We start from the raw sequence: 13,955 nt of genomic DNA on the forward strand, positions 1-13,955 counted from the left end.
AGAGGATGAGAGGAGAAAAGAGGGTCAGAGATGAGTGGAGGGGTTGATGCATTAATGCGATTGTTCACGCGGGGTTTAGTGTCTCGGTGGTTGATCTCGAAAGAAACAGGCAGTAAATGTTTGTTTTCTTTACGTGGATTCATGTGCAAAGTGTGGTCTTTGGAAGATTCGTAGGAATGGTGAAAATTAGGTTGAAGTACTGCTGTACTAATCCCATGTTAGAGTTTGCCTGCCGGGTTGGGAATCCCGAAGCTTTATAAGTGTTACTTGGAAACATAGAGATGGATAATTTCAGTGGGTTTATCGGACTAGAAGGGAAGAAACAATGCTGTCGTCACTATCAGCTGCAGTGCATATACGTGAAGACGGACTGGTATTATTTGTTACCATCCTTGCTGGTAGGTTATTTTGTCAGCAAAGTATAAATAGATCTGTTGATAGTGTATCTGCTTGATGTTTAGTATTAAACAATAAATATTATCAGCAGGAAGCAGTAGCATGTTGTCAACCGTCAGTAAGTAACATTGTCCATTCGACTGCTCAGCAGTTCTTTACCTAATTAGATTGACCCTATTATATTTTAATTCTGATAAAAGTGTATCAGTGAATTGAACTGTGAGATTTTCAGGATACCCACTGGCAGCAATTCATCGGTCAATATTTTATAATAAGTCACCTGTTGTACAACATGTTTACTTTGTAGTTGCTGGTGTGTCGCTTTATCTGTTTAACTATGGTACCATTTTTGATTCATTTTAAAGGGCGATGAGAGTTGGAGGAATGAATGTAATTTCAGTTCGGCTTGTTTACTTCTTTTCTCAGTCACTTTCTCCTGGGAACTTTTAAGAGAAACTTTTAGTTGCTTCTTCTTATAAAATTAGTTCTATTTTCCAGGTTTTGCAGTACTTCACAGCATTCTAAGTATATTGTTAGCATACGGGATTGTCACATATTTTCCAGGCCAGAAAGTTTCTATTCTTTTGGCTCATATTGCATTTTTGGTAGCTTTCCATTAAGTTTCAATCCTGAGTTTTTTTTTTTTTCCTTTATCTTTTGATTCACATATCACCAATACAAATTTCAGAATGTTAGAACGATTGTAGTTCAGTCCTTGTAATGACAAAGAACTAGATTATTTTTTGACAAAAGCTTTTCATAAAATTTATTCCAAAAATTTTTTGATCACAGGGACATTTGTTAATTGGCTATAGTTATTCGGAAACAGATAATTATGATATCAACTGGACAACATCGTTTTGTATGATGACTTTACGTTTCATTGGTCTTGTTATGGATGTTTATGATGGGCACAAACCAGTGGTATATTTCTAAAATTTTATAAACTGATGTAATCATTATATGTGTCACGTCACGCTAAAAGTAATGCAAAAATAAAGATTTTCGTCAATTAAACCTTTTTTATTTTCGGACAATATTTTTTCCGTAAAATTGGTTTCAAAAATTCCGTAATACAAATACTTCCCCTTTACTATCTCAAATGTAATTGGTCGCTTCATTCTAAAGAATAATTCAAAGGGACTTATTTCATTTGTTCTTTTTTCTGGGTTTAGTATGCGTTATTTATGGTTATGGTGTTTTTTATTGTCATTTTTGAATTTAATTGCATTAATTAAATATTTTTTCAGAGTGAATTGGAAACATATCAAAAGCAAACAGCAATAAGAAGACCACCCAATCTTTTAGAAATTGCGGCTTTTGGATATTTTTTCTGCGGTACCTTTACTGGACCATTTTTCTCCCTTTCTCGATTCCGATCATTTGTTGCTGGTGAATTTCTTGACAGCAACAAAGAAGTGCGTGCATCAGGGTTAGTTTTTGATCTTTGAATTTAAATACTCTTGGTAGAATCAATGAACCATCTTTTGAATGTGATAACAGTTATTTTAAAATAATACTGTTTAATTTCAGGTTTATGCCGAGCTTGGGACGTTTTGTAGCAGCTTGTTTTTACGTGATTATACATCATTGGGGAACTTTATGGATACCAAATGAATATTTCAACTCTCCCCAATTCTTTGTTAGTATTTCCATTATTTCTTCCTTAGATTTCTCAAACAACCGAACTTTCTCAATCATTAAAAAAAGACGGAGGATTTTGCAACTATTTACATTCTTTCAATTAATTTTTCAATTTAACTGAGGCAATTTGACATAAGATATTATTTGGAACGATTTTTTTTTTTAAAATGTTATCCATGATGTGTTTCAGGCACTTTCATTTCCATGGAAAGTAATTTGGGTTGTATTATGGTTTCGACTTACTATGTGCCGATATGTTTCTGTTTGGCTTTTTACAGTATGTTTTCGGTTATGTGCAATTTATCTGCTATTGACTGCATTCAGGTGTTGTGCAGGTATTGGTGTTAAGATTTCAGTTGTCCTCTATTGGTGCATTTAGCCATGGTCCAAAGGCTTGATGCTTCAAAAGTGATTGTGGAAAAGCAGATATTGTGCATTTCATTTATTAAATATAATTTGCATAGGAAGGAGCAGCAATATTGGCAGGTATTGCTTATAATGGAAAAGATTCAAAAGGTAACGATCGTTGGGATGGCGTTCGTGATATCCATATAATAAGATGGGAATTTGGTTTGGATTTTCAGAGTGTTATTGATAGCTTCAATGTCGGCACAAATACTTTTGCAAAAAAGTGATTTTTGGATTTATTTGTAATCTATAGTAAAGCTTCTGCTTAAATGATTTGTTTAAATTCAGGAACAAGGAAATTTAATCCCATTTTTCTCCTTGTCAGGCGGACTTTGCATCCGGACCAATGGATAATCTCTTACTTGATACTATTTCGTTGAGAATGTACCCAGATTTTGTTTTAGCTATTTATATCGACGACTACAGTGGCTGGGTAGTCAAACCCATAGTCATTTAATAACGCTTATTTACCTCGCGATTTGGCATGGTTATCATCTTGGTTATTTTATCCTTTTTTTCCTGGAATTTGCATGTGTTTTGGCACAAAAGCAAGTAGGTTCCAACATTTCAATGAATTATGTATAGTTGTGATGTGAAAGTAGGAAAGTTCAAATAAAATAAAATTGAAAATTCTGATTCAGTGACTGAAATTTTTCTACTCATTTTTTAATTCTTCTGTGTTATAGTTTTATTTATTGCTGAGTAAATCACCGAAGTTATCACACTACTTAGCACAACCATATATGCTACCACTGAAATTTATTTTTGGTCGTATTGTGATCAATGTTTCGATGGGTGTCGGCTTTCTAACATTTGGTCTTATTAAAACACGATACTGGATAAGGGTTTGTTATGTTTTTCATTCAACTTCGGTTTTTCCGATTTTTTTTAACATGATTAGGCTCATCCGTACTTGTTGAGTCACACCAAATTGTTTTTTGAAATTATCGAAAAGTTCTCCTATAATCTTGCCGTTTTTCCTCAAAGGCTGCTAAGCTCTTTTTTTTTTTTTTTTTTTTTTTCAAAAAACCATGAAATTTAGAAAGTAAAATATCTTAAACGTTCATTTCAGCCACTTCTTTCTCTATATTGTTTCACGCATATATTTTTCATATTCATATGGCCAGTCTTTTATCGATATTTACTCACAATAAGATAAGAAGCAGTAATGAATGTTTACAGTCAAAATTAGTTGCTCATGTGTTTCATGGTAGTTCACAGCGTTGTTGCATTTTGTTTTTGTTTCTTTTTTCCTAGTATTAGTCTTGTTGTAGCTTGTAAAAATTTGCTATGTTTTTGAATTCATCACTTTGCCTTACTTTTCAAAAGCTTAATAATCAAATTCAATTTAGCCGATGTGCTCTCAAAGAAAATTTCAGACGGTAAGTTTATTTTTGTCAAGAACAGGAATCCGTTTTGAATATGAAGCTATCTCCTTTGGAAATGCTGTATTTCATCTTCACTTATTCATGGAAAAATTTGTGGTTGTTTCTTTACAGAGATTTCTATTAATCTTAAAATTGTATCCATTTCTTACATTGCTATGCTCATATTCCATCTATTTCTTCAATTCTTCGATTCAAGAGAGCAGAAAAATGATGACCAATTTTTGAGACTTATCAGTTATAACCAGTTCTATATTGTTATCATTGATACATATGAAATTCTCAATTTGGAAAACAGAGTAAGAGAGGATTGCATAGTTATTAGCAAAGGAAAACTGAATCATTTAATGGGTTGTTGGCTTTCATTCAACAATCTACAACTCTGTTGCGGTGCGATTGTCAGATTTATTAAAAAGAAAAAAAAAAAAAAAAAAAATGACAATCAACAACTGACAACTGTTACATGCTAGACGCTTACTTAATTGGAAAATAGGAGGATCTCGCGCATTCGGGTTTGGATTTTTCAATTAAAAGTTTTATGCTATCCGAGTATTTCATTTTTAAATATGCAGTCTTTAAGTATTTTGGAAAGCTGTTTTCATATCACAGAGATTATTTGCCATAGGCAATGATAATTAATTGATAATCAATAACTGACAATTAATTATTATCATAAAAACAGCATACTTTGTTCCAACACTTGCATTTCTCCTTTCCTTTTAAACTGTATTGTCTAATAAGGAAAATGCAATAAATAAATAAAAATTTGTTCTCTAGTACAGTAATGAGAGCGGCCATTGACAATTATTTATTAAACTGTTTATAAAAAAATTTTAATCTCAAAGTCAACATGTGTTGGGGACATGTACAATTGGTTCGATTCAGTGATTTTTCCAGTAATATCTGATCAGGATAGCTTTTTGATCACAAAGATCATAAATGATAATTTAATGATGCCGTGATGCCTGGAACTCCGTTTTATCTTAAGTTGATTTAACAAATGTGGAAGCTTTTCAAGGAAAAATAGCTGAAGCAGTAAAGAAGTATTATTTTTCTCGGTGGAAAGCAGGTTCATGGTCTACATGTCTTCTCAAAAACCTAAATAGTTGGGTCTGTGGCATTTTGAAGAAGGTCTCTTGTCCAGTTTTCTAATCAGTCACTTCTAATAACTTCACAGGATATAATCAGCTGCAAATATCATTTATGATAAGCCAAACAAAAACTGGTGGTAAAATTTTCATGAATCGATTTTTTAGTACATTTTTTCAAATTGGCCTATATTAGGATGGTACTTGAATCCACGGAAATGTTCTTTTCGGTCAATCCTTCACATGAATTCGTCTGGACAACTGTGAAAGTGATTTTCTCGTAAGAAACCGCCATGTTAAATTTAAATTCCTCTCTAAAATTGTTGACAAACTACTGAAGTGAAGGAAGCACAGAGTCGTGCATATATGATATATGTGTACACAAATGAGATCATAATTGATCGTGACTCTAACAGGTTTACATATTCTAAAGCACTATTTTGTTTCTTCACTGTGCTACTTTGTGAAATGTTATTGACAGTTAAATCACAGCTATGAAGGCACTCTACTGTGTACTGATCTCACTAACTCTACAAAATTTAAGCTCACTATTTCATCATTGATTCATCAGCTGATTGCGTAGCAGAAAGTCCCGCAATTCAGAATTGTATTTTGAAATTATGGGAAAAAAAAAAAAACTTGAAACAAAAAAATTAAATTAGAAAGTTAAATAAATGATTTATTAATATTTGACTTAGCGATCTTTAAAGGAGTATAATGCAAAATAACAACAATATTTAAGCGAACCAATCATTGTTCATTCCTCTAACTTTGACGAATATCGGCAACAGTTATTGATTTCAGAAGTTCAGTGCGGTGATCTAGCAGTCTGAAAAAACATATAGTCTATGTCATTTGAAATTATTCATAACTTTTAATCTTCTCCTAAGTCTTCTCCTCGACACTATGCTTCTATAATTAATTATCTGCATAAATTTTGAGGAAGTGAGGTTAGAGTTAAAGATACTGTCTTTAAAATAAAAAATTTTTTTAAAATAAAAAAGATTTTAAAGTAGTTAAAAATTTGATAACGAATATAGCTAATTGCCGTTTACACTTCCTGCATCACAACTTTTAGACATATCAATGTTCTTCTTTAGTATATATCAGAATTTTGAAACAGATTCGGTATTACTATTGCCCACTTTTATCGTCTCATGAATGCAAAATTAGGAATAATATTTCAGAAAGTTTATTAATTTTCTAACAGAAGTGATAGTGATAACAGTATCAATAACGTAAGTAAAATCTAATAACAGTATTAACGAATAATAATACAATAATGTAATCAATAATGGTATTAAGGATCATAAATAGTTTTTTTAAATAATATTTGACAATTCTTGCATTCCATAATTTGATGGAATTTAAGTTTTTGTCGAAGGTAGTGACTTAGTGAGATTTATATAATAATGAAGAAGAAAAGAAAAGAAAAGTGAAAATTTTCAGTTTTTAAAGTAGGGTTGATCACTTTTAGACTTGTCGTAAAACAACGACTTTTTTAATATTTCTCCGTATGCATTATGTTCGAAATTCAAACTACTTGTAATTATTTTTGGTGTGTTGACACATGAATGCCTGTTAAATTTTGACTATTTTTTAAGTTTAATTTTTAGAAAAAAATAACACAGGTAGCAATAAACGACTTAAAATGTAGTCAGTGTCACACTTGCTGTTGTCGTTGGTTGCCGAATTTGTACATTGTGGTACCTGGTACGTACCATTCAACATCATCTTTCCATTCATCCCAAAAATGTAGATAGTTTTATGAAGAGATATGTGAGTCAACGACCTACATCACATGAATGTCCTGTATTTATGCCTCGTCAGCTAAGAAGAGGATATTTCAATAACTTAAATAATGAGAAAGAATTTTAGGGAAGTATAAGGTCTGAAATAGTTAGTGTAATTTAAGTAAACTGATTTTAAATTATTTTTCTTAGTATCAAAAAAATTGAAATCATTTAAGGCAGGAAAATCTAGTATTAGGATCATAAAGTTGATGCCATGCAGTGTTGGAAAAACATTTGACACAGTTATCTACAATTTCACATAGGCAGCTCATTTGATCAGTTATCACTTTTGCTCGCTTCTTTAATTATATTTTCGATTTATTTGTGGCTGTTCAGAATTTTTAGAAAATTTTTTGAAAAAGATTTAACACAAATAACAGCTGAGAGAGTACTAATAGAGCAAACAATTAACTTCTCAATTATGTTAAAGACCAATTGATAATATATTGTATTAGTCCATCACGTATTTCGCAGTTTCTAAGAAATTGTAGTCATTTGTATTCCAAGTCACGAATTATGAAACGTTGTTTTCAAGTAATTTATTATCTAATTGTCTGGCAATACATTGCCATAAAATTAGATAATTTCAAAATATGTAACACGAATCATCCATCCATCTTTATTAAATAAGCTGTGAATTTATGTCAAAAACAATTAAAAAAGAAATTATTTCAAAAAAAAAAAAAGACGAAAAAATTTGGCGACGGTTTTTAGAGCAATAAATTGCAAATGCCAACAACTAAATTGGCATCTTGAATCTTACAAGTAGTACTTATTATTTATTTTTATGGTATAATTAGGATAGCGGATTAGGAACGAAATACGAAAATTTCAGTATATTTTCTGCGTTTAGAGTAATAATAATTAAAATTTTTGTTCACAAACAAATAAAGTTGAAAGTTCACGTTGATTACCTATTCATTGTTGCTATTCTCAACGTTGTCGTTTTAGCTATAATTTCTGATTATTTACATCATTGCCAACCAAAATGATTTATTCTGTTTCCAGAAAAATCCTTTTTAGCTATCTGACTTCTCGTCATCTGCTGTTCCTATCATTTTGAAGGAATTATCAAGGATCTTTCATCAAGCACAATGACTCATAATCCTTCATTCCTCTTTTACAAACTTGGCAAAAAATTTTTAAAAAGTAAAATTTTCTGAAAAGTAATGAAATATTTAATTGTTGTTATTATTGAATTTTATGCTCAAATAAGGAAAGAGGAATGAATTTAAATTAGATAGGTATTTTATTCATTTCTTTTATTACTTATCATTCATAATACACAGCCATTACTGTCATTGTTATTTCATAGGAACAAATTGGAACATGAAGGCGAAGAGATAAGATCGCAAATGATCGCTATTTTGTTTGATATTATTGCATATCGTTATCCTAAGTTTGCGTTTATATTTTCCTTTATATTGCGATTTTTGTTTTATTAATTCAAATTGTACTTTTTTTTCGTAATTATGAATTAAAATAACCATAAGTTATTACCGTACTGTCCTTCAAGCTATTCATCATTTCTTATCTTTTATAGATTTTTGCCTTGACCAATTTTCCCACCTGCAAATTACTTTCCACTTTTAACTCAGTTCATTTTAACATTTTCTATAATGTTTTCTTTTGTAATTATGAATTAAAATAACCATAAGTTATTAATAGCTATCAGTAGATGGTTTTCTGTTTCCTATTCAATTTATGTTTAAAATTGATCAGTGTTTTGCAAGGCATTTATTTTCATTATGGACTTAGTTAACACATAATGCTATCTACTTCCTGTATTAACTGGAAATATAATTTATAATTGACAAGGAAAGATGAGCATCGATACGAGAGGTGTGTCCTGCATACTGGGTCATTTGTTGTTTATTGATGGATAATGGACAGTGGATGCAGAGGACGATAGTGACCAACTAGCCCACTCCATTAGTGTTTTGATATCCAAAGCAGTTCGTTTTGATTTGCTCAATCATACTTCCATATCCGGCAACCGGATTCAGTTGAGGTTGAAATAGACTTCCATAATAGTAGGCAATATACAAAGAACCACATAGTTGCTACTATGAATGTAATCATTTCGATTCATCGGCTTTAATCCAATGTGTCAGTAAAGTGGATCATTCCGAGAAGTGTTTTGATAGTCAAAAATTTTAGTTATACTTTTATTTATTTTATATTCCTTTTGCATGAACTCTTCCAATCACAGTGTACTATAATAACATTAAACATATGGTACAGAGAATTCTCGTATTACCTTTCTTTTGATACTTTTCATAACTTTCTACGTAATTCAATGACTTACTTTTTTCTGACATTTCAAAGTATCAGTATTTTTACAGTATTATATGACACGATTATATCATTCTCTCTATAATTTTGATGTACATCTGTAATCTATCTTTCATTTTACAGAGAATAGAAAAAAATATGATAATTTGATCTTTTCAAATATCTCATCTGTCTCCAAAATGAAGATTAATAAATAAACATAATTTTGATTAGAGTTAGTGTACTGATAGAACAGATAATGTTAATGTATAGATAATGTAATAATGTTTGTAATGAACAAATAATCTAATGTTTAGAAAAGAATATAGCATTCGTTAATAAGAAATAACTTATGCAAGTAAAAGATCATATGAAATGGGACAAAAAAGGAGGAAGAATAAAAATAATGAGATTAATTCTTTGGAAAAATTAAATCGTTTAGAGGAAGTTAGTAACAATTTATATGATGATATTCGTTCGAGAAAAATATTTCCTCACTTTTCAGAAGAAATAAATTTAAAGTGAGAAAGATTTTTTTGAATACCGTTCAATGTTTGTTTAAACGCCAAATAATATTAGTAAACTTTCATCAGTCTTCATCATAACATCGAATCAATTTTTCCACATACCATTACCAAAATATTAAGAAATATTTGTTCCTAAATTCATATTTTTAAAAATCTTAAGATTATCCAAATAAATTTTTGTGCATTTAAAGGAAATATTTGATTTTAATTTCTCTTAAAGCTTATCCCTAATTTCAAACAATTTCATATTAATTTCTTAACTTTCCGCTACAGGAATAATAACCAGAAATTTAATGATTGCAACTTTCTTCTTTGGCATCATCGAAGAACCACCGTATACATATTAGCTATATAATAATTAAAGTTTTTAAGTTAAATTAGTGTAGTTATTGGATGCAGGTATTCAGTACAATGCTTCTGCTGATCATAAGGAATTTTTGTGGAAGGCAATAACACTAATTTCAACAAGAAGTTCACATCAAATCATTTATCCACTTTAATTAGCATTACGCTTCCTTATTAGTTCGTTTTACTGGAAACAATTTTCGCACATCTTTTGTTTGTTGAAATTTCTGATGTTTACTTAATAGTACATAATGTTATCAAGAATTATTTTTTTATTACCTTCCAAAAAATAATTTTACATCAAAAAATGAAAAAATTTTTTCAGAAATAACTCTTTAAATTTCAACATTATTGCGCCAACATTTCTTTCCTTATAGTCATTTAAAAATCCTAAAATTCATTAAATTTCAGCATTTCGACATCATTTGTAGAAATAAACTATTAATATTTCTTGTCATTTCTATGATAAAATAAAAATTGCTTTGGTGTTTGACATCGAATTACGTTACTCTTTTAATAGGCTATCAAAAAAGAGACAGTACTGTTTTTTCATTGATTTGGTCATACCGATTCGAAAGCTAAAAATATGTATTACTTCTAGCACATGTTTAGTGGCCTAAAATATTTTTTCACGCAACAATATTCAGAACGAAATTCCCTTAAAACAGACTGTGCGTATTTTGGTATTTTAAAAAATAATTTATGTCTGAATGTTTGATAATTTCACTGTGTTTCTATGAAAAAGCTATCGTTTTCTGCTCCCATTCTCTTGCAGCTTTTATTCTCGCTGAAACTAACTATTCATTTTTGTTGAAACTGCGCCTCCTTTTACTTTCTCCGAACCTTTGATGATTATTAATTCAGCAAACAAATGTGAGCACCGAATTGTTGGGAATGTGTTACAAGAAGATGGGCAACTTACCATCACCCAACTCTCTGTGAAGATTGTTTTGTATTTAAACACCCATCATCTACCTACCTGTACACTGATTTAACTTCCTTTTTATACTCTCTCTCTCTTCCTCCCTTTCTATAAAGTTATTTATTTATACACAATTTGCCACTAATTCGATTATGGGCTTATTTAAGTCGGTTACCTTTGAATTTATGAGTTTACAAATAATGATTTCTTTAAGAGAAGGACTATAGTTCAATACCACTGATAACTAGTGGTCATCTAATGGTCCATTGTGACTTGTCTACCTGTTATGATTATAATTGTGAGGCGAAGCAAACACAAAAAGACGACGGACAACAATATTCAGGAATATTCCAACAATATTCCAGTTGTCTTTAAAAAAAATAACAAAAACATTTTATTATCTTTAGGACAGAGTAATAAAAAATTCATAAAATTTCCAATTCCTCACAATATCTTTGGTTCTAAATTATTTGTTTGTTACCTGTGTTTGTTCCAGAAACTACAATTTTCCATTGCTATTTATTTTCTCATGATATTACTATTTTGATAGTAATGAGGTATCCTTCAAAATAATGCACATGTAGAGCTCAGATTTGTTCATTCATAAATAATTACTGCAAAACGTCTTTGGCTATTTTACAAGAATCATTTAAGGATTAAACAGAAATGGATCATAGATGCAACCTAAGAATTCCCATATTCTTCTCTATCAAAGGTAAAGATCGGACGGACGACATTTGGGTCAGAATCACAAAGCGTTTATTGTAAATTATAATAAATTTTAAACATTCTTTATGTGTTTCGAGCAGAATCAAAGCACTCTAACAGTGCATAACAATAGTAAAGTGCAGGAATTTTCTTTCCATTCTGAGTCACTACTCAATTTTTTCGTTCCTTCCACTGTCCCAACAAAAGAACAAACAAATTCATATTAATTTCATCCATAAATATGACAAAGTCAAAGATTGCTTAGTTTCAGTTCAAAACTACTCCTTCGAAAATTTTGAAAAAATCTCTCAAAAAATTAAAGTTCTCATTTCTTTTATAAAAAATAAAATTCTTTAGCACATATTATTCACTGACAAAAAAGAAAAAGAATTACTGGATTTATTATAAAATTTCGATCCCGAATTGAGCTATCTTATCAAAAAAAAAAAAAAAAAAAAACTGAACATTGGCGCTGAGAATGAAAAATCAAGACATTTCCCATTACTGACTTTTTAATAATAAACAAAAAGAACATGCGTTAACAATTAAAATCAAAATATAACTGTTTAGAAAAGTTTAAATATCTCTGTTTTTCTTGATATGATGATATCATTATCGAGATAACGAAATGTTTTGTCAACAGCGTTACCAGAAATCCTTTAGCTGTCATTGTTATCATTATATAGACCCTATCATTAGCATATCATCACTTCTGCAAAACATCAATATTTTTGCAATTATCCAAACCTATGCGAAATTATCATCATCATCATTTATCACTGGACTGAGTCTTTCATCTGAACAATGCTATATTTCGCATCCTTCCCATGTATGAACCTTTTCATTATTTCATCCATTAGTGGAAATGATTAATGTTTTAGTGAATTTCGGCATCATTTGAATTTCGAAAAATTTTTATTTCAAAGAAAAAAGTTTTTTTTTTGAAAAACTAATAAGTAATTTCCATTTCTTCCGTTCATTGTGCTGAAAAGGCAACAGTCAACAAATAAATATTGCATATTAGTTACTGAACCAAGAAAAAAACACGTCGTATAGAAATGTCGCAACTATCTTTTTTCAGACAAATACCAAGGACAACAACTGAAGACATAATGTCCTCTTTTTTGTTCGAGAAAATGGATGTATTTTGATTTCAGACCATCTGAATGCCTATACGACCTGATAGAGTATTTTTTTTAGATTTCTCAGAAAAAAAAGGACATTATTGCACTGAGAAGGTATTAGATGGATTAATAATTAACCCATTTAATTAGAGCATCTTATGTTTTATTAGTTCACGAAGTGCTTATGTGACAATTACATTTTTCGACCTCAATTATTCTTGATTAGTTACGTTTTTGAAAAATAATGTTGTTTTAGGATTTATACATGCGGAAATGCATTCTTCAGGAATCCTACTTCTCATCCTTGTCTGACATATTTCGTCCGTTATAATTATATCTCAGAGTTAGAAATTAGAGCAAGAGTATTTAAAATCATAAAATTGTAGCAGTAGACAAGTTGTCACAAACCTAAATAAGGATAACTTTTGTAACTTTCATAAATTGAGTTCAAGTAAAATTTTGTTTGTCGAATATTTCGCAAATTGCGGGATTTTTTCAACTCATTTCCTTTGAGATAACCTAAAAAGAAGATAATCGCTTATTTTAATTTTATCACTGTGCAATAGTACAAAGTAAACTTTCAGCTGTATCGAAATCGTCCTCCACTTAAGCATATCTGTCCTCTTTTTAGGAATTTTTCGAATTATTCTTTTCGGTATTTTGCATGGAATTCAATCTTCAACAAAATATATGCTACCTCGCTTGTTCACATTTTAATTGTAGTTGCAGTATCGCCATAAATCATCAGTACTCGTTGAATTGTTGAAATATAGTGTTGCAATTATTTATTCTTGCAATTCATTTCAGAAAGTTAAGAAAAAATTGAGTTAAATTGTAAAACAAACAAGTAAACAATTTTTTAAAGAGAAAGAAGGTAACAACAATTATGATATGAGTAGTACTGTACTAACTTGACGATGAATCACTGATTCGATCGGCAGAGAAACTGTCATTCCCTTCTCCACCAAAACTAAAATCCTGCCAATAATTCTTTATTGTCACCAATGCATACAGAATGATGGTGAAATATGATGAGATGAAACAATGAATAAATACCGATCAGTTCCTGGCAAAGGATTAGATCGTTGGCATCATTGTGGAATGGAGAATGATCGATAAGTAGGGGTGAAAGGTCTGGAAGTGGAGAGTACAGCTGGGATGACAGTGAATTAGGAGGATGAAGAAGAGGAGCGGAAACTAGTTTTTTCACCGCTCCACGTCCCTCCACTTCATCGCCTCTTCTTTCACCTCAAAACACGAAAACTGTTTTGCTGTGCTGTGTATTTGTTTGGATAATATACTTTAGTATGATTGATTCTTTTTCATATCTGGCCTTAAGGT

The 13,955-nt window shown here is 30.5% G+C and overlaps 2 protein-coding genes and 1 non-coding gene across 3 annotated transcripts; 2 read left to right on the forward strand and 1 right to left on the reverse strand.

Annotated features, from left to right (window-relative positions):
- Positions 1–325: 325 nt before the first annotated feature.
- On the forward strand, positions 326–3,607 carry Bma-mboa-6 (Uncharacterized protein; the record flags this gene model as incomplete). The annotated part of the gene is made up of 11 exons (XM_043078964.1): positions 326–398; positions 629–736; positions 895–1,001; positions 1,189–1,320; positions 1,647–1,828; positions 1,930–2,038; positions 2,231–2,317; positions 2,505–2,671; positions 2,853–3,000; positions 3,135–3,293; positions 3,521–3,607. The coding sequence occupies 11 exons, from the start codon at positions 326–328 to the stop codon at positions 3,605–3,607; spliced, it is 1,359 nt and encodes a 452-aa protein (XP_042934898.1).
- Positions 3,608–12,118: 8,511 nt separating this feature from the next.
- Positions 12,119–12,595, forward strand: Bm17524 (Uncharacterized protein; the record flags this gene model as incomplete). Its single annotated transcript, XM_043078965.1, has 2 exons — positions 12,119–12,319; positions 12,572–12,595. 2 exons carry the CDS (start codon positions 12,119–12,121, stop codon positions 12,593–12,595), a joined length of 225 nt encoding a protein of 74 aa, XP_042934899.1.
- A 1,171-nt stretch (positions 12,596–13,766) lies between these two features.
- Bma-mir-5869 lies at positions 13,767–13,869 on the reverse strand. Its single transcript, XR_006228141.1, has one exon. It is a non-coding gene; the product is annotated as a pre-microRNA Bma-mir-5869 (primary transcript).
- Positions 13,870–13,955: the final 86 nt, after the last annotated feature.

This window comes from Brugia malayi (assembly GCF_000002995.4).
Source record: "Brugia malayi strain FR3 genome assembly, contig: Bm_v4_Chr2_contig_001, whole genome shotgun sequence".
Classification (NCBI taxonomy): Eukaryota; Metazoa; Nematoda; class Chromadorea; order Rhabditida; family Onchocercidae; genus Brugia; species Brugia malayi.